The sequence below is a fragment of the Vigna umbellata genome, chromosome 11 (genome assembly GCF_029865625.1).
Source record: "Vigna umbellata cultivar VRB3 chromosome 11, Vumbellata_1.0, whole genome shotgun sequence".
Taxonomy (NCBI): Eukaryota; Viridiplantae; Streptophyta; class Magnoliopsida; order Fabales; family Fabaceae; genus Vigna; species Vigna umbellata.
This window is the reverse complement of record NC_142175.1, coordinates 9,733,043-9,752,960: the sequence shown is the minus strand read 5'-3', so window position 1 is coordinate 9,752,960 and position 19,918 is coordinate 9,733,043. Positions and strand designations below refer to the sequence as shown.

General features: G+C 31.7%; 1 protein-coding gene and 1 pseudogene across 1 annotated transcript; both read right to left on the bottom strand.

Annotated features, from left to right (window-relative positions):
* Positions 1 to 510: 510 nt before the first annotated feature.
* On the bottom strand, positions 511 to 611 carry LOC124830676 (small nucleolar RNA R71; annotated as a pseudogene).
* Positions 612 to 6,345: 5,734 nt separating this feature from the next.
* LOC124830675 (protein DETOXIFICATION 53-like) lies at positions 6,346 to 11,611 on the bottom strand. The gene is made up of 2 exons (XM_088102638.1): positions 11,402 to 11,611; positions 6,346 to 7,749 (listed from the first exon to the last, which is right to left on the bottom strand). The coding sequence occupies exons 1-2, from the start codon at positions 11,609 to 11,611 to the stop codon at positions 6,346 to 6,348; spliced, it is 1,614 nt and encodes a 537-aa protein (XP_087958764.1).
* Positions 11,612 to 19,918: the final 8,307 nt, after the last annotated feature.

Here is a 19,918-nt window from a genome sequence, read left to right as displayed (position 1 = left end):
CACCGAAATACTTTTTTTTTTATTCAAAAATTGAACACACTATACGTAATAAGAGTAGTGCAAGAAGAAAAAGGTGAGAAAGAAGACAAGCAGAGACACTAATTGATAATAAAGAGCATTTAGCAACGATGGTAGAATAAAATGTGAGAGGACTCTTCATGATTATTCTATGTCAGATCCTAATAATTACTAAGGTAGCATTGTGAGACCTCCTATTCAAGCAACAATTTGGAAATCAAGCCTGCTTTATAACAAGTCATCCAACATAATCAATTTGGAGGTGTAGTTTCAAAGGATCCTAATTCTCACTTGTTGAATTTTCTAGCGATTTATGACACCTTGAAGATTAATGGAATTTCAGATCATGCAATCTATTTGAATCTTTTCCTTTTCTCATTATGGAATAAAGCTAAAAGTTGGCTTCAATCGCAACCTCAAGGGAGTATTTCTACATTGGAAGATGTGGCTACAAAATTTGTAAACAAATACTTCCCTCTATCAAAGTCAGCTAGAATGAGAAATGAGATCACTACTTTTATGCATCAAGAATATCTACATAAGGCTTGGGAAAGGTACAAGGAGCTAATAAGGAAGTGTCCACATCATGCTTTACCAGACCGGTTACAAGTCCAGATATTTTGTAATGGTCTTGCACCGTCATTTAAAGCAATTATGGATGCAACAAGTGGAGGATCGTTTAATTTGAAAACACTAGAGGAAGCTTTAGAGACTCTTGAATTAATGACAAAAAATACTATGAATATGCAATTTGACCGTTAAAATAGAAAAAATGGATTGTTAGAGGTTAATACTTATATGTTATCCTATCCCAACACAAGTTGCGAACAAAACAAATTGTCGAGTTAAGTCAAAAGTTGGATAATATGCAAGAAAAAGTTTTTAATAGAACAACGTCTCTAGTGTGTGATTTTTATGGAGGAATGAATCAAAATGGTTAATGTCAAGTCACTCAATAAGAGGTGAAGGTGAACACAGTTGGCCACAACATAATCAACCTTCTAACATCTATAATACAAATTGGAGGAGCCTACCAATTAGACCTTGGAGTGGTTCGATCCAATTTACTTAATCAAAGCCTCCTTATCAATATCAAGCACAATCTAACAACCAAGGGAACAACATGTTTACATTGGAATGTGCTTTGGAGAAACTAACTGTACAAACCGCTACATTAGTGGAGCAGACTTCTAACTTCATGAGTGAGACAAAGACTTACTTCAAGAACTAGGAAGCTTTAATAAGAAATTTGGAGAATCAAATTGGCCAACTTTCATCACAACTCTCAAAGAGATCTCCTTGAACATTTCCTAGTACACAATACCTAACCCAAGGGAACAATCTAAGGAAATTCAATTTAGGAGTAGAAGGTTATTGGAGAATAAGAATATAAGTGATATGGAAAGTGAGAAAAATGAAAGAAGCAATGAGATTGTGAAAAAGAGTGAAAAAGTTATAAGAAAAACTGAGAGGAGCAAAATAAGGGAGACAAAAGTTAAGAGAGCGAAAATGGTAAAATGAGATAATATGTTCCTATTATTCCATTCCCTCCAAGAAAGAACAAGAGAAACAATTTGCAAGATTTTTTGTTGTTTTTAAAACGCTCCACATTAATAGTACATTTGTTGAAACATTGGAGCAAATGCCAAGCTATGCTAAATTCATGAAGGATGATAGTGACATATTTTACCATGATTTCAATATTGAATTAGAGAAAATATCAACTCTTTCTTAACCTTTTGCCTTGTAAATCCTAGTTCTCTTTTAGTTTAATAAGTGGTTTCATCTTAAGCTTTAATTATACAAATTGATCATTAACCCCTTTATTTACACTCTTAAATTAGTTGGAAGAAGTCTCTGCATCAAATGAAGGTGTTGGAACTAAGGAAAAAAAGAAAAATAGAAAAAATATGAAGAACCAGAATTCTGCTGAAGCTAGCTCGGGCGCCCTTTTTCCATGGATGCTGGAGCACCAATGCACCAGGACTGGACCGCGCTAGGGCGCCTCCTGCATATGGGCGCTAGAGCGCCACTTTGCTAACTCATGCGCGTTGGAGCTCGACCGTTGCTGCTTTGGCAGATTGGGTTTATTTAACCCCAAAATGGAAGGCTTCGACATCTTTTGCTGTCCAAACACGATTTCTCTCATTTGGAGCTCTTGGAGGCGAGCTAGGAGCTGTGGGAACAGTCCTTCTTCACCCTTGGGTCTTCTTCCTTCTTCCATTTCCACCATTTTTGTAAGCTTGAGTTTTCCATTCATGGAGAACTAGTTTCATTGTTGTCGAGGGATTGATGTAGCCACTAAACTCTTATGTAAACTACTGTGTTTTGAATGAATATATGCCTCTTTCATTGATTGTTAGTGTTTAATTCCTTTTCTTAATGCTTGTTGTGAAGTTACTACCCATGGCATGACTTTAGGGTTTGCTTGATATTGGGAAATGTTGGGTAAATCTGGACTTGGATTAAACACCTAAAGGAAATAGTATCTATTGGTTGTCTTAAATCTCAATTCTTAATGCGGAAATGATTGTTAGGTTTTCCAAGGGATTGAAGCCTAATAAGGAAGTCTAGGCTCTCTCTACCAAGGGATTGGGATTGAGTAATTCAATAGATTGACATTGGCATATTAATGAAGAGGAAGTGATGTTCTATACATAAGAGTGAAGTAGGTGAAATCATACCCCCAATAATACCATTTTATATCATTTCTAATCTTTCCATTTCCAAGTGTTTAAGTATCAAGGATCACTTTTACCATTTATATTTCATATTTACTTCAGTTGCATTAAAACCCAAATTATGGAATCATTCTTTGGTCTAAGCTAGTTAGAAATTATACGATTTTCTGGTGACACGAGTCTCTTGGAAAATGATATTCTGTCTTACCTGTTTTATTACTTAAAACGATTTAGTACACTTGCCAAAGTCCTAAGAAAGGACTTATTGTCTAGAAAAAGGAAACTTTAAGAATATGAAACCATAATGCTCAACGAAGATGTGATTCAATAATTCAACAAAAATTACCTCCCAAGTTGAAAGATCTAGGAAGCTTGATCATTCTATGTGAGATTGGAAAGATAATGGTAAGCAAGGCATTGTGTGACCTTGGAGCAAGCATCAATTTGATGCCCTTATCCATTTTTAAAAGGTTGGGTATTGAAGAAGTGAAGTCTTTTATGATAACACATCATTCCTTCATGGTGACTTGGAGAAAAAGATTTATATGGATTAACCTAAAAGTTTTGCAGTCAAAGGTAAAGAGAATGGTTTTTGCATATTGAGAAAGAGCTCGTATGAGCTCAAACAATCTCTAAGGCAGTGGTATAAAAAATTTGATTAATTCATGATGAATCACGAGTATGACAAAATCTCTTTTGATCATTGTGTTTTTGTGAAGAAATTTTCTAATGGAAAATTTATTATTTTCTTTGCTCTATGTTGATGACATGTTGATTATTGGTAATGATAATAATGAGATTCAAAATCTTAAAAGAGAGTTGATACAATGAAGGATTTGGGTCATAAAACAAATCATTGGCATGAAAAAGGTTTATTATAGGAAGTGAATAATTTTATGCCTGTTAGCACTCCACTTGCATGTCACTTCAAGTTGAGCTCAAAGCAGTTTCAAACAAATGAAACCGAGAAAGAAGAATTGTAGAATATTCCATATTTCATACTCATGGGAAAGAGTGTTGACAAGTTGTGAAGTGGATATCTCAAAGCTACTTCTAGATTTTTTTTATGCTTTAGAAGTGATAAGCTTGTGTTGAATGGTTATACAGATGCATACATGACTATATGATGACTTTTACAGTGAAAGCAATGTCATTACAATCCATATTATAAAAATCTGTTACTCTATCTTCTATAAAGGTAAAATAAATTGTTGTTACAAAAGTTGTTAAGGAGCTCTTGTAGATGTAAAAATTCCTACAAGAGTTGAGATTGTCATAAGAAAAATATGTTTTGTATTGTGATAGTCAAAGTGCAATCTATCTCAACAAAATTTTAACTTTTCATTTAAGGCCAAAACATATTGAAGTTAGATTGGATACGAGATGCATTAGAGATGAAACAATTATCATTAGAAAAAATTCATACTAGTAAAAATGGGTCAGATATGATGATAAAGATCTTACTTAGAGGACAATTTTCTATCTACATGGAGAAAGCTAATTTTGTTGACTATGACACCAATTAATTGGTGAGGATGAGATTTTTCAAGTGGGTCACAAATTTATTGGGCTCACACTAACTTAATTAAGAAAAAGAAAAAAGAAATTTTTATTTATGGGTTTTCAATCCATTATGCTGTTTAAAATAATGTAACCCTTTGCGTAGGATTTTTTGAAGGGAGAATAGTGGGACATAAAGAGACACAATTTGTGAGTGTTTCTAGTGAGAAAAGAAAAGAAGAGATCAACCAGTGTATCTTCTACAAGTTTGTGCAGAGAAGTTAGCTTGGAGGAAAAAAAGTTTATTCTACATCTCATATATTGGGGTTCTTTTTGTTGTTTATTGAAGTTCCAATTGAGATTTTCTTATGTTGTTATTTACCTTAGAATATTTTTCTATTGATCCTTGGAAACTCCAAAAGGACTTTTGGTATACCTATTAGTTATTATTAGTGAAATAATTTAGTGGTCTATGTCCCTGTGTTTTTCTTTTATATTTAGGTTTTCTGACATTAAAAAGTTTTTGTATATGTTGATTTTTCCTTTCTCTGTTTTGTCTTTCATTATTTTGCATATTATTTATATAGAAAAGAATTGATATGGGTTTTGTTTCCTTTTGATATTAGTTATTTTTGTTATCTTTCCAAACACCTATATATACCGAGTATTTCTAAAATACTAGTGGGTTTAGAAAGGATATTTTTTTGGATTGGGTAAGTGTAGTTTAAATAAAATTTGTCAACTTAGAAAGTGGGGAGATTTGGAATTAAAAAACATATATTCATTGAATATAAGTTAACTTGGTATATAAATGATGAAAACATAGGTACAATTTTCTTAATTACAATATGGGATTTAGAAGGGTTGAGTACAAAGGAAAGATAATTAATGTATAGTATTGCTTTAGTTTGGTGGAAAGTTATTTAAAATATTGAAGTATGGTGTGATGAGGTAAGTTAAGTTTCAACCTTTCCTATTCTTAAAAACGTGTGAAATAAAATGAGAAATAAGAAATTTTAAAAAGACTAGTTAGATGGCTTTAACTTTTTTAAACTTTCCTTTTGAAGAATACAACACAACTAGGAATGGCAATTTTACCCGCGGATAAAATCCGCGGCAGGTAGTAACTATCCGTGGATATTTACTACCCGCGGGTAACGGGTAGCGGGTATTTTAATACCCGCTTCTAAATGGGTCGGGTACGGATAGTATACTACCCGTTCTGCGGATACCCGTTACCCGCAAAAAATTCAAAAAAAAATAATTTATATATTTTTTAATTAAATAAATTAAAAATAAAATAAAATAATATTTTATTAGGTTAAATTTAATTAAAATTAAATTTTAACTTATATTTAATTTATATTATATTACATTATATACATATATATTTTTTGTAATTTTATTTAAATTTTATTTTAAATATGTATTAAATATTTCTTTTTTATTTTTTGCGGGTATCTGCGGGTACCCGCAGGTTTTAAAATACTCACGAGTATTTTTTAAACGGACACCCGGCGGGTAACGGATCGGGTAACGGGTACAATTTTATCCGACGGGTCGGATTGCGGGTAAGCACTACCCGTGCTCGATCTGACGCGTTGCCATCCTAAACATAACCTTGTATTCATGACAACAATTGCAAGGAGAAAACCTCTAAATGATATCGCCACTCGCTACATACAAACTCAAAGCAACACAATCCAAATTTAAATGTGATGCATCATTTACTTGAGTGTTCTTGTTTTTCTACAAGAATATCATGTTTATATAAAGTTATCAAATTTTGAGTGAAAATTCTATATTTTGGACATTAATTAATCACGTTGAAGCGTCTATATCTATTTGATGTTTGATGCTGGTGTTGGAATCCATGGTCATGGATTACAAGAAACACAGTATGGGCATGGACAGAAGCTAGTCACAACATAAATGTTAGTGATGGTGTAGAGTGAACGCATCTTTGAAGAGAGTCCAAAAAATTGATTGATTGTGGACCATAGCATAAGCAATTTTTACGCTTGTGAATGAGTTATTCACTTGCAAGGTTTTCTAAATTTTGTACATCTCTGATTAATCAATAGTAGATGGTTATTGAATGAACATAGATGGTTAACTAACACTGCACAAAAAATGAATTGCAGTGTCATTGATCAGAACCAAGTAACCCACTTTCCTCATCATTTTTGTTTTCCTGATCTGTTGTTTTCTGAGCCAGTTCCACTGCCCGATTACATTGCTGCCCCCAATCTGTTTGAATCAATGTGTAAACCATCATGCAAAGACAAGAAGCCTGTGCAGCAACCATTCCAGACCACAAACCCACCAATTCATACTTGTAGACGAAAGAAGCAAAAACAGAAACTGGTAACCCCACCAGATAAAAGGCACACAAGTTTATTCTAGCACCCAAATAAGGCCTAGCAGTCCCTGACAAAATCCCACATGAAACTGTTTGAGGCCAATTGCTAATCTCACACAGCCCAAGAATGGGAAGTATAGTCGTGACCAGATCAAGAATTTGTATCTCATCAGTGAAAAGTTTCCCCCATGATTTCCTCACAAAAAACAACAAAATGAAGGTGGTGATCCCCAAAGTAAATGCTGTCATGAACCCAATTATGGCTGTACTTTGTGCCTTGGATGCTTGCCCTGCACCTAACGAGTGACCAATTCTTGTTGTCAAGGCTATACTAAGGGAAAACGGAAACACATACAAGAATCCAAGTGTTTGAATAAGGATCCCCATGGTAGCAACAGTGGCTTGTGGATTGCTTAACAACCCACACAGAAAGAGCATTATCTCATACCACCACCACTCCAAGCACACTGAAATGCAACTAGGCAATGCCAAACTCAGCAGTGGTTTCCACCCATGAAAGGCTGAGAGAATAGTAGCTCCTTGCCAGGGTTTCAGTGGTTTGTTTGAGAAGAAAACATAGAGCAGCAAGCCTAAAGTCATGTTTATAGAGTTCAAACCAGTGGCTAATGCAATACCCTTTACCCCTAAGTTCAAGTATGTGGCCAAGAAATAGTTGATGGGAAGGTGCAAGAGTGCTGCACAAGATGCAGCTACAGTGACTGGTGTGGTTAAGCCTTGGGTTCTTAAGAAAGATCTCAATGGATTAAGATGAGCCTGTGCTAGCAACTCTGGAATAGAGAAGACCATGTAAACTTGGGCAACTTTTGTGACTTCAGGGTCTTGACCTAGCATTTGAAGGATTGGTTCCATGTTTAGCCATAAAATTGAAATGGGTATGGCAACAAGTAGGAGGAGACATATAGTTCTGAAAAAGGTTTGGTTGAGAACTGACCATCTCTTTGCTCCAAAAGCTTGGCAACAAATTGGGTCCATTCCCATTGTGAGGCCTTTGAGAACTGAATTCGCAGTTATGTTTGCAAATCCAAGTGCTAGTGAGCCTCCTGCAAGCTCTACTTTCCCTTGGCGTCCCAAGAACAACATGGACACAGCAGATCGAGAGTACATCATCAGGCTAGTCATTATTATAGGACTTGCAACCTTTGCAAGAGACTGCAACTCTTCTTTCAACTGCATGCAATTGAATTTCTCACATTTGTCAGCAGAAAAGCAACCACTGTAATAACCCTGCAGATTTTGCTACCATGCAATTTTGCAATCACACATTTCCATGTTTCACCAATTCTTTAACTCTATTTCCTTTTCTTATAAGTATGCATAACATCATGTGTCTATGTAGTGTTAAATTCTTCTTTCTTCTTATCTTCTCTCCCAAAGTGGATTTTTGCACATAATTTCTTAACATCAGACTAGTTTTGGATTATATATAGTTCCATTCCATGCATACAGATAACCTTTTACACCATGAATATATATAATGCTAGGATATATAATAGCAGGGTCATTAAAATCAAGCAAATCATTACCCAAAATTATATTAATTTTTTATGTTAATTACCCAAGACTATTTTTGGATTATATATAGTTCCATGCTAAAACTAAATCAAGCTGCAAATAATATATCAAGTTTTATGTTAATTATCATATTTTAACCCATAAAAACTTGAGATTCTTTTCATTTTCTTTTTTTAAATTATATATAACTTATGATTATGGTATTATTAAATATTTTTATTTTTTTTATATTAAATATACGTTGCCGTTTATGTTAAAAATTAGCCACTGTAAGAAATCATATATTAGTTTTAACTTACTTAAGAAAGTAAAATTTGTTTTATTTTTTGACTAAAAAAAGAACATGACAAACCAAAATTCAATCCATATATACCGCATAAAATTGGAATATTGAATTGTATCAGATGCAATTAAATATTTTTCATGTATCGATCCATAAAACCCTTAGAAGAATATACTTGAAAGAAAATCTCAATTAACATAGATATATACACTTTAACACTTCAAAATTTCTAAAATATAAACAACCTTTTCTATTAAGCAAAGTGCACACAAACATGATCCTTTTCTCCCTGATTTTACTCATTAAAGAAAGGAAAAAATTGTTTTACGTATGCAAATTTTTCCACTTTATAAAATGTCAAATCACCTGAAAGAAGGAAAAGAAAAGTTAAAAGGATTTTTTCTCTCCAGAAAGTGTTAAAATAAGTATAAAGAATTGATCAAATAGCGAGAGGAAAGAAACAAAGTGGGAACATGGAAGCTTGGGAATTGTTTAATTTATGCAGGTTTGGAGCAAGAAAAGCAGAGTCAAGTTGTTGAAAAGAAAAGTTACTGCCATAATTCTGTTGGTGTATAAAATATGCAGTTCTTATGCATTAATTATGCAGCAGGAAAAAGAAGCAAAGAGAAAATTAAAAAGTCATGACAGAAATGCAAAATTGCTTCCAGATCTAGCAGACATAGGCTCTAGTTCAAGACAAGCCGCCAACACAAACTGCGATAATATGAGCATGTCTCACAGACGTGCGCATATAGTTTAGGTTATAATGAAAAGATAACTATATTTTATTAATCTTTTGAAAAAGTTTTCCAAAAAGATAATAATAATAATAATTACTATTTTTTTTAAAAAAAAATCTATTCCACGAGGTTCTGCATAGTATATACAATCCTATTGCAGAAGTATACCTTATAGACGTAGCTTTGAACATCATGATCATATTCATAATTTGTTTAAAGCACCAAGATCATGATATTCTTAATTACGCAGTTCCATGTATTATGATGTCCTAATCTATGCTGATAAAAAAAAAATGTTCTACTCTCTCTATGTTATGATCAAGATCACTTAATAATAACAATGTTAATTATGATCATTATTATTATTATTATTATTATATATGACGACATGACAGTGAAATAGAAACATGGGAAAAAGGAGTTCTGTGGTGTGAAAGAGACACAGCCTCCATATTTTCGGTCCCGGTTCATCTGGATGAAGCAGAAGAATACAAATGATATCAAATTGACCTCAAAAACAGTTGCATTAACCAGGATCCAACAATGACCAGCAAAATAACCTAAGCCATGGTAAGATACATATTTCAGTTTCCACATCTCTAGCTAATTAACCTCAAGCATCAATGGTTTATATTTTTGAAACCTGAAAAGCTACATAGAAGAGGGTATCCAAGATCTTTTCAACACTGTCATCTTCTTGTTAGTATTTATATTACTATGATTGTATTTTTACCCTCAAAAGTTTATGCAGACAAATTATTCAATTTATGTTCTTTTTCTTTGGTGAATGATGATGACAATGAATATATATATATTGTTTATCTGTATATATACTGTTTCAATCCCTAACACTAGACCAATTTTTTTGGTTGTTCATAATTAATTTGTTGAGCAATGAGCATACACATATAGACAGTCCAAGTTTTATTGTTTTCTGTATGCACTCAAAAGACTACATATTTTGGGGGCAAGAACTATTTGTGAATTTGTACTCATCATAACACATGTGGTTCCAATAGGGAATTTAGTTTTTGAATGAAAATGTGTTCGTAATATATATTTTAATAGCCCTATTTATTATTATTATTATTTGTATTTCATGTAAGAGTTTGGGCGAAAGAATAAGAAAGAAAGCAAATATAAGCTACTTCAATGATTTCAAGGGTCTATTTATACTATTTTAATATATTTTTTAGAGCTTATTAATATATAGACGTCAAATTTATTTAAATAATTTGTATCTTAAATCTCATGCATATTTATTTGATAAAGAATATTATTTAACCAATACTTGTTGAAGCCGTAGATCTAAATTTCGACTCTAACAAGAAGAGAAACCGATTATTTAAGTATTGGAAAATATAAGACAATTTATCCACGTGTACATGCCTCAGTTCTTACTAGAATGCTCAATTATGAGTTGTTTAAAACATAAACTATTATTAATGATAAAAGGTTTAAAAATCAATAGATTTCAAATCCGTACATAACGGAATAAAGCTTAGATTATCATACATAATACAATTCAATGGCATTTTTTTAAATTCAAAAAGCAACATCTATTAACAAAATACTTTGATTAGTAAACTAAAGGGATTACAAAGATTCAGATTAAATTAAAAAGTGAGTGATTATATATTACTTATTTTGAGCTGTTCAAAGGTTTTTGTCGCAAACTTTCTGAGTTCTTCTTAAAATGTTGGTCTTTCCACACACACACACACATATAAAAACCTAGCTACATATACTAATTTTACAACATTTTAACAGATACCTAACTGAAACTGTGCAATTTATGAATACAAATACTCAAAACAATATAAAAGCAATGCTTACTCCAAATTATTGTCTCCATAAGAAATCTTGCTTTTTTCCTCTTCATCACGTGATTTCAAGCACAAATTATAGTTCACAGAATAATGTAAAACATAGATATGGTTTTTTACTAATTTCCTTCCAACCATTAAGGACACACCAATAAGTTAATCAAAGATAATTATGAGTATTTTAACTCCGTTAATCATATCATTAACACTTTTTTATCTCTTCTAATATCATGTCACACTTATCTGATTTATCTTTCGATATCTCTTATACGAAGCATACATGCATCATTTTCGTTGATTGAATTCTAATATGAGGTTTTCAAATACAACAACTTTCACCTTTAAACAAAAAGAAGCTACAGAAACAGCAAGAAAAGAAAAGTTTCCAGAAACAAAACACTATCAGATAGAGATATATTTAGAGAGAGATAGCGACAGAATTAGGTAAGTTCACCAACCTCAGAAGCAGAAATAGAAAGATTAAGCGCAGTGAGAAGGTGATGAAGACGTTGAAGAAGACCTTGAATGAATGTGCCACAGTTGTAACAAGCTCTCTCTCTTTCTCCATCTTCTATGGTTCTCATTCTATTCCCCTCATAGTCTCCTCCCACCTTTGGAATCACAGGCTCACCATTTATATTTCCTCGAGATTCAGCACCAGTGCACATGTTTAACTACTTTTCCAAAACCATACAAAGATCCTCAGAAAAAAAAAAGGTACAGTGTGTGTGTGTGTATATATATATAAATTAATGTATATATACAAAGCTTTGAAAGAAAAACAAAGACATTGATCCTTCCCACCCCCGAGAGAACATAAAATTAAGAATGTCTTAAAAGTGGTGAGAAGTTATAAAAGAAAGTAAACAAGTTGGGTTTTAAATGATTGAATGCATAGAAATAAGGAAGATATCGTAGGGTTAAGTAAGCTTAGGTTAAAATATGAACAGACCTTGGTATCTCAAGAAAGATGTCTGCGGCACTGAAGAATGGTTAAGGTTTGCGAGTCTCCTTAGATGACAGTGTAATTGCAGCAGAACATGGGTGCTGCCCAGAGGCTTTTCGGGACTTGAAAACAGTTTAGAACCAAACACTTTTCGATTTAATTGATCAGGGACATTCCCTCAACCTTCGTGCTTACTTTATTACTTGTGCCTAATGTTGTAGTTTCCTTAAAATAATATTCGCCATTGCTGCTACCACTCTCCACTTTTATTGCATGCTTCAACTCCAACATTTCTCTTTTTCTCTCTCCTCATTCAAATAATATTGATTAGGACACCATCTTGGTCCCCAACAGATTTTAAGTGTTTTGATTTCTAAAAGGTGAAAAGGTTAAACTATTTAATGTTGTATAGTTTAGTGTCATTTTCAGGTTTCAGAGTTATAACTAGTTTGTTTCACATCTGATGCATGGCACCACTTCTTTTGGAACTAGAATTATATATGTTCCATTGCAATAATATATAATGTTATTTCAGCACTTTAGTTTTAATTATTGAGTTTTAAATCTGACCTAACATGGAATTTAATTGATTTTATTGAATTTTGTCATTGCAAAACCCCAAAAGATCAACATAATTAAATGAATCATCATGATTTTTTTTTAATGTACTATGACACGAGTTTATTAATATAATAGATTTACATAGAAATCATGTCTCGTCACTGCTGTTAATTTTGTATACTTTTTCTTCATATTTTTTTCTTTTTTAAATTTAAATTGACATTTTAGGTGAGAAGGTATAGTAAAAACTTGTGAACTTTATCACATTGTCCTTTACCTCAATTACCTGAACACAACTCATATACGCCATTTTTTAAGGAAAAAGGCGAGTCTTAAAATTTGTGCCTGAAATGAAAAGTAATAATAAAAAACAGGTTGGAAATGAAAACATATATGAAGTTTAAGGAAAAGATGTACTTAGCATTAGGGTGTGTATGATTAGGTTGTTTTGTATATTTAACGTCAACTAGGCAAAAGTATAAGTATATCACTGCACAGAATACATGTTCTTTTGTTGGTCAGAGTCTAATCACATGTTTACTCCAACATCATAGTACATTAATTTGTGGATTCCATCGTGATAGTTGCAACGGTTAAAATGTCTTAAACGAAACACGTGGAATAATTAATTAATACGAGACTATTAGCAGGAGATAATTGGAGAAACTGTCACCAATGTTTAACTTATTTTTTTTCTTTTTATTTTCGTGTCGTTTTTCACATTATTTAAACTTTAAATTAATAGTAATAATTCCGACTCAAAAGTTTGATAGCATATATAATGTAATGTAGGTTAACGTATGCTTAACTTTGTGTTAGAATTCAAAGTATTTTGGATTAGGAGAAAAGGAGAGCATTCTTTTGGCCATATCACAATTTGAAGTAATCAATTGAGTCTTTTTAATATATTTTCATTAATTTTAGAACATCTATTACTATTTTTCAGAATTAAAAATACGCCTTATTAATTGTTTTTTAATCAGCATATATCTTACTAATTGTGTCTTTCACAAATTATAATTTCATTATATTACCTCCCACCTTCAGTCACATATTCTTCAACTAATTTCATATATGTAAATGACAGTTTTTTTTTACTCTTTATAGTATAAGAAAATGACTCTTTTAAAAGAGTGGGGTGTTGCTTATACACCTGAGTCGAAAATCTTATACAAGAATATATAAGATTAAATTATAGTATACAAGTAAAGATAAATTTTATTTTATTAATTTTGTTTTGTAAATTGTTAATATGATTTGAGATTTATTAAATTTAATTCTAGTCAAGATTTTTAAATTTATCATGTTATTTATTGGACTTCTCTCGATTCTCAAGTTCAAAACTAATTGATATCTAAGTTTCCCATGTTTGTTGGTTCTATGTCTAGAATAAGAACAAAGTTGATGCTAAACATTGAAAATTTGATAGAAGAAGTATGTTGTTCTAGAAGAAGCTAAGTATATGAATACAATAATTCAGAGAAAGATAAGACTAAAAAGCAGAAGTGAAGGTTTGGCTAAAGTATACAGGAAAGGGAGTCAAAATTATGTGACAATAATTATGAACGAAACAGTTGTCACATATAATACAAATTGAAAATTTATAGAATTTAGCTTTTTGTAAAATCTTAAGTAGTCGTTTTTATTTATGGTAGGATCTAAAAAATCTTAAAAAAATGATGTTTTTTTTTTTTCAGGATTTTCAAGTAATATGAGAATACATTTTAATACAATTACGCTTTATACTTTTATACATTTTGAAAATAAAACATATTTTATAAAATGTTGTCATAAAAATATTTCTTGTGTATATTGATTATTTGCATTAATTATATAGATGATAACAGTCGTATACGACTATAATTTTTATTATTTTGAAGTTAAGTTAGTATTATTTATTTGCTATATTTGTATAATTTTAAATATATAACGTTGAGTACCCGTCACCCTTCTAATAACCTTTTTATATTTTTCTTATAAAATGTAAAGTGATGGTTTCAGTTCCAAATATAAACCAAAAATGGCTATTATTCTTCGCAGAAATGTGAATTTTTTTCTACAACAAGAAGCATCAATAAAAGTAAGAACATCCTTAAAAAAAATAAAGCTTAAAAAGTATGAGTTGTGTCTCTTGCATAGTGAGTGAAAACCACCCTCATAGGTGGCTCCACCATTCTCCCACTCAATACTCTGAACAATGTATATACTTTCCATGCATGCTTACAGTTTTGGGAAAATTGAATATTTCTACTTTTGTACTTTATTATTCTTTCATACTTCATTCCCCGTCACATTATACTATACACTACTTAAAGGAACTTATATAATTAATTTTATTTGAGAGTACAATAGACCATATAAAAAAATATTAATTTACTTTTTATATTTACTAAAAAAAATTAATAAAATTCTAACACATTCTGATTTTTTAATAAATGTTTAATATTAAATGGGTGAGATTGCTTTATTTGTTATAAATCCTACATAGTCTAGTAATAAAACCAAATTACAACATGTTAGTAAGTATAAATTTAATCTTATAAATTGATTTCTTAATATAATATTAAAGTTATGTTATATCTTATTTAATGAAGTTTATTGTTTGTTTAAATATATTGTTTTGTTTATTGTATTCTATTTTCGAGTTTTTGAGTATGGTATTGTTGATGATTCATATAATCAAACAATCTATTATGCTGGTGCAAAAGAATATTTCAAGGACCACAAATTGAACGAGAAGATACTTTCATGGACAAATTGTTGTTTGTTAATCCAAGAGTACAACTTTTATAAGGCGTGTTAGTTCAATAGTGTTTATGCTGATACAAGGTCTTTGCAATTTTTGCAATTGACCTCTACATCCAATCAAATTTCATCAACTTATTGCAGTTCAAGATTGTTTATGCATTATCAATTTAGGTAGCAATCTCTTTTCCTTCTCTAATTAACATATTTGTCTATTAGTTATGAGTTTTTTTTAGTCTTAAATGATTTTTTTCATTTTAGTATGATGGTCTAAGTAGATGATTTCTTGAACACTTTATGTAAAAAGAAATATTGTTTCACTCAAGACCTTTATCAAACCATCAATAAATATTTAGGTCCATACTTTATATATATATATGAGTATGAAAAAATAAGTTAAAGATTTTACTTTACATAAAAATAAGTTCAAAGAATTATACTTAAAATTTATCTTTTAATAGTATTTTTTTTATATTTTGTGCTTTTAGTTATAAAAATAAAAACAGTCATGCATAGATGACTTGTAGGGTTTTAATAATATGCTGAAACTTTAGGGTTTTCAAAGAAGCTTTTCCGTGTGTTGATCAATTGCAATGTTTAAAATATTTTTATGTTTTCCCCTTAAGGGCATGAAGTAGGAATCATATATGAAAGTGGAAAGTTGAGGAGACAGAAAAGGTTAAAGTTTGACGTTTAATATACATAAATATATAAATGCATCACTTCCATTGCATTTGTTTTTAGCTTGTGAAGACTTCAATTATATGTGTTAGGAAAAAACGCGAAATGATGGGTGGTTGTGCTATAGGTTCCCTTTTCTAGGGCACTTGCCAAACTAACACTGTATTCTCTTCATTTAATTAAGTGGCAGAGACTTCATTCATTCATTGGATAACATACACATTTAAAAAGTACAAATGTTAGGTAAACTCATCACCAAAACTATGCTACTTATGTTTCATTTTATCCACAAATAAAATTCAATACTAATTAATAAGCCATAAAAAATTCATATAAATTACACTAAAATTATGACATAATAAATTTGTTTTATTTTAGTCTTTTTCTTTTTATCTATTTTTATGTAATGTGAAAATGTAAATCATTCTTAACTCCGACAGCTTAGTATAAGGAAAACACACACGTATGATGTTATTTCACTTATAGGTGAATAAACAATAGATGTCACTACTTAATAATTGTGTCTGGATGCACTCGTGCACTTTATATAGGATGAATTATTGTTGGACCACCGAATTTGGGGTCCCCATCACGGTTACAATGTCGTAATATCATGAACTTCAAATATAATTGAGGATGGCAAGTTGATAAAAAATAAAAAAAAGTTGGATGAGTTGCATGCATTATTAATTGTTAGGTTAAAATATACTTTTTAGTTTCTTATACATTTTTTATTAGAATTTGTGTTTTATTTTCAAATATTTCATTTCAATCCTTTATCTATCGAATTTGTATTGATGTTGACTGATAGGTTTCAAATTTGGGTCACTTAGTTTGTTGACTACTCTTGTATAGGAGATTTAGATTAATTGGTTAATTTTAGGTTTTTTATAATTATTAAAAATAAAGATGGATGCAGTGAATTATTATAAGAAAAGAAAATTAATAAAATCCTCTTCATTTTCTCCTGAGCTAATTCCTTTCTTTTATAATGAAAAATAACATTCAATTTCTCTTATTTAACTTTTATTCATCCACTGGTAAAATACGTTATGTAATAATCTCTCATAAATTGTGACGGTGGGAAGTGCTAGACTCCCTTACTAATAAGATTTGTCACACAAGGCATTGCAAATTGTATAAAAAATCATGAATGACTCTTTTACGATGATAATAATGATTGTGAAAAAAATTATCATCTTAGAAAAAGTAGGCTACTTAAGTTCGTAATGCTGTTCACTTTAAACAAGCGAAAACGTCGATTGATTATAACAAATTTTATTTATTCAATTATAACAAAAAATTCAGTTAAGCAATTAAAATCACTTTAGTCGACAAACTAAGATATTCACTTTAATTTTACTTTAATAATGTGATTGGATAGGGAATTTAATTGATGTTATTTTAAGGTTTCATACCTTTTTTTTGTCCCAATTTTGGTTGGGAATGTTCCAAACGGTCTTAATTTTTTTTTTTCTGTTCAATGTTGTTCTAAGAACGTAATTTATGTTCAATTTAGTCTTTTTTGCAAACAGCGTTTAAATCGTTAACGGTGCATTGTCTAGCTATGCAAAATTCAAATGAGATGACATTTAACTGCCTACGTGGATTCCCTTCAGGCACAGTGAGGTGGAAGGCAGGAAGAGGCTGAGTAGTGAGGGAGAAGAAGAAGGGAACTGAACGGTTGAAGGGGTGAGGCTACCGAACGATGGAAGCACGAGAGCCAATCGGTTCGCCATAGGGATTTGCGATTTAAGCTTGTGGTCCTGTAGATTTCTGATTCTTGTGGTCGGTAGGTTTGGGATTGGTGAGTGATGGAGGTGTGTGCCGCGGCGGCGCGTTGAAGAAGGGAGACTGGTAGTAGTAGCAACGACCATGGAGATTCCGCTGTTGACTATGAATGTTGTACGAAACTCGTCATTTAGGTTGATGCTAGAGGAGGAAGACTCGTGATTTGCTACAGGTTTGATGTGGTGGTTGCAGGTTCTCGCATTGAGTGGCGCGATTGTTATGGCGGCGACGGCCTGAAATGGGCATTGTTGCGCAACGGTGGTGGCGGCCTAAGGTTTTGGAAGCGCGAGGAAGATGATGCGCAAAGATGGTGGTCTGGCGAGCTGAGACCCTAATCAGATATACATTTTCAAAAATTAGGGCTTAGGTGGTGAGAAGATGATGGAGGTGTAAAGATGGTGGTTGGCCGTGACCATGGTGACGACAGTTAGGGTTAGGTGGTGGCTAGGGTTTCTGTGTAGGAGAAATTAGGGCTTTTGAAGGTAGGAGATGATGATGACTTGTCAAGGGTGATGTATCATTTATTGCACAATTGGACAGTGCGCCGTTAATGATTTAAACGCCGTTTGTAAAAATGACTAAATTGAACATAAATTACGTTCTTTAGGACAACACTGGACAGAAAAAAAAATTAGGACCATGTCGAACATTCCCAACCAAAATTAGGACCAAAAAACAGTATTATACCTTATTTTAAATTGATATTCACTTTAATTTCTAACCCATCCAAATACATTGAATTTTAATTTTAATTGATGTTATTTTAAATTGTTTCCTTTCTCAAAATGTCTTGTTTTGATCACACAATTCAAATTTAGTAAATTTTAATTTTTTAATAAAGTATTTTATTTAACTTTACATTTTAAAAAAAATGTAAATATAATTTAATTGTTAAACTTTAAAAAAATCTCAATATTTATATTTTTCACAATCAATATTGATTGATGTTATCTCTTTGTCAATTGTTTTTTAAAAAATTTTAATGTTAGTGATTTGTTTTTTCAATTTGCACTAAACAAATTATTTTCAAGTTAATAAAATGTTAAATCGAACCAAATCCAAGTGAGATAGCTCTTGATTAGGCTCATATAATGTTGGACTGAGTATGTTAAGGTCAAAGTCAAACCAAGTCAATTTGATCCCAAGGGTCGAGTTGATTCAGGCATAGCTTGAGCCAAGTAGGCTTAGGCCCCGATCAAGCCAAGTAGGCTTGGGCCTTGATTAAGCCAAGTTTGCCCATAATTAAATTGATCTAAATTAATATGAGCCCAAGTTGAGCAAGCCGATCTAGGTCCAGTTTGAGCCAAGTTCGGACATCCTACATTTAATCGAGTTAGGGCGGGTCAACATTAATTTAAGTTGCATGTTTAACCGAGTTACATTGGGCCTAGTTTGGTTCTAGTTTGATCAAGACCAAGTTTCTCCTAGCTCGACCAAGATTAGGCTAAGTTGAGTTAAGTCAAATTTGTTAAACCTAGGTCAAGTCGAGCTAGTTGTGACCTAAGTTAAGGAGAGTTGGCCTAGGCCTAGATCAAGGTGAGTTGGTCTAAGCTCAACTTGAATCAAGTTCGAGTCTAACTGAGTCGAGGTCGAGTTAGGCCTAGGTGGGATTGACAAAAATTGGGTAAAGTTTGGCGTAGTCGAGTTGGTCTCGTGTTAGGCTGACTAGGCCAAGATATTAGGTCAAACTAATTTGGGTTGATTTAGCTCAAACCAAGTATACTCGAATCCAATCGAGTCGAATCGACCAAAGTTGAATTGACCTAGACCTTGGTCGATCTAAACTAAGAACACCAAAATACAAATTTGAGAATATAAAGAATTTCAAATTCTTACTTTTCATGTGGAATTTGATATTATTTAATTTTAAGTAATCCAACCACTCTAATGAAATGATAGAATTTCAACTTCTTTAAAAATTTCTTATCCAAACAATATATATTATTATAAAGCATTTCAAATTCTCTAGAAAAATAATTACCCACTTAAAATGTCTTATTCAAACACATTATAAGAAAATCGTATTTTGCATTTAAGTGAGCTGATTTAAGCATGTATAATTTACTCATTAGTACAAAATTAACCTTCTAACGTGCCTAATAGGCTTCGGTTTCAATGAAACCGCAACATAATGGAATTTTTTGTAAATTTCACGAACATATAGACACTAGTACACTCAAGCACAGAAGTCATATATACCTTTTGGCCTTAGTTAAAAAACAACTTAAGCCTAAAGCGGTGTCAAATCTTC

Bases quoted from the DNA above. Each gene is read 5' to 3' on its own strand.
- LOC124830675 (XM_088102638.1), bottom strand. From the start codon at position 11,611: ATGTGCACTGGTGCTGAATCTCGAGGAAATATAAATGGTGAGCCTGTG. The intron at 7,750-11,401 runs GTTGGTGAACTT...AATTGCATGCAG, and splicing joins TTTCTATTTCTGCTTCTGAG to TTGAAAGAAGAGTTGCAGTC.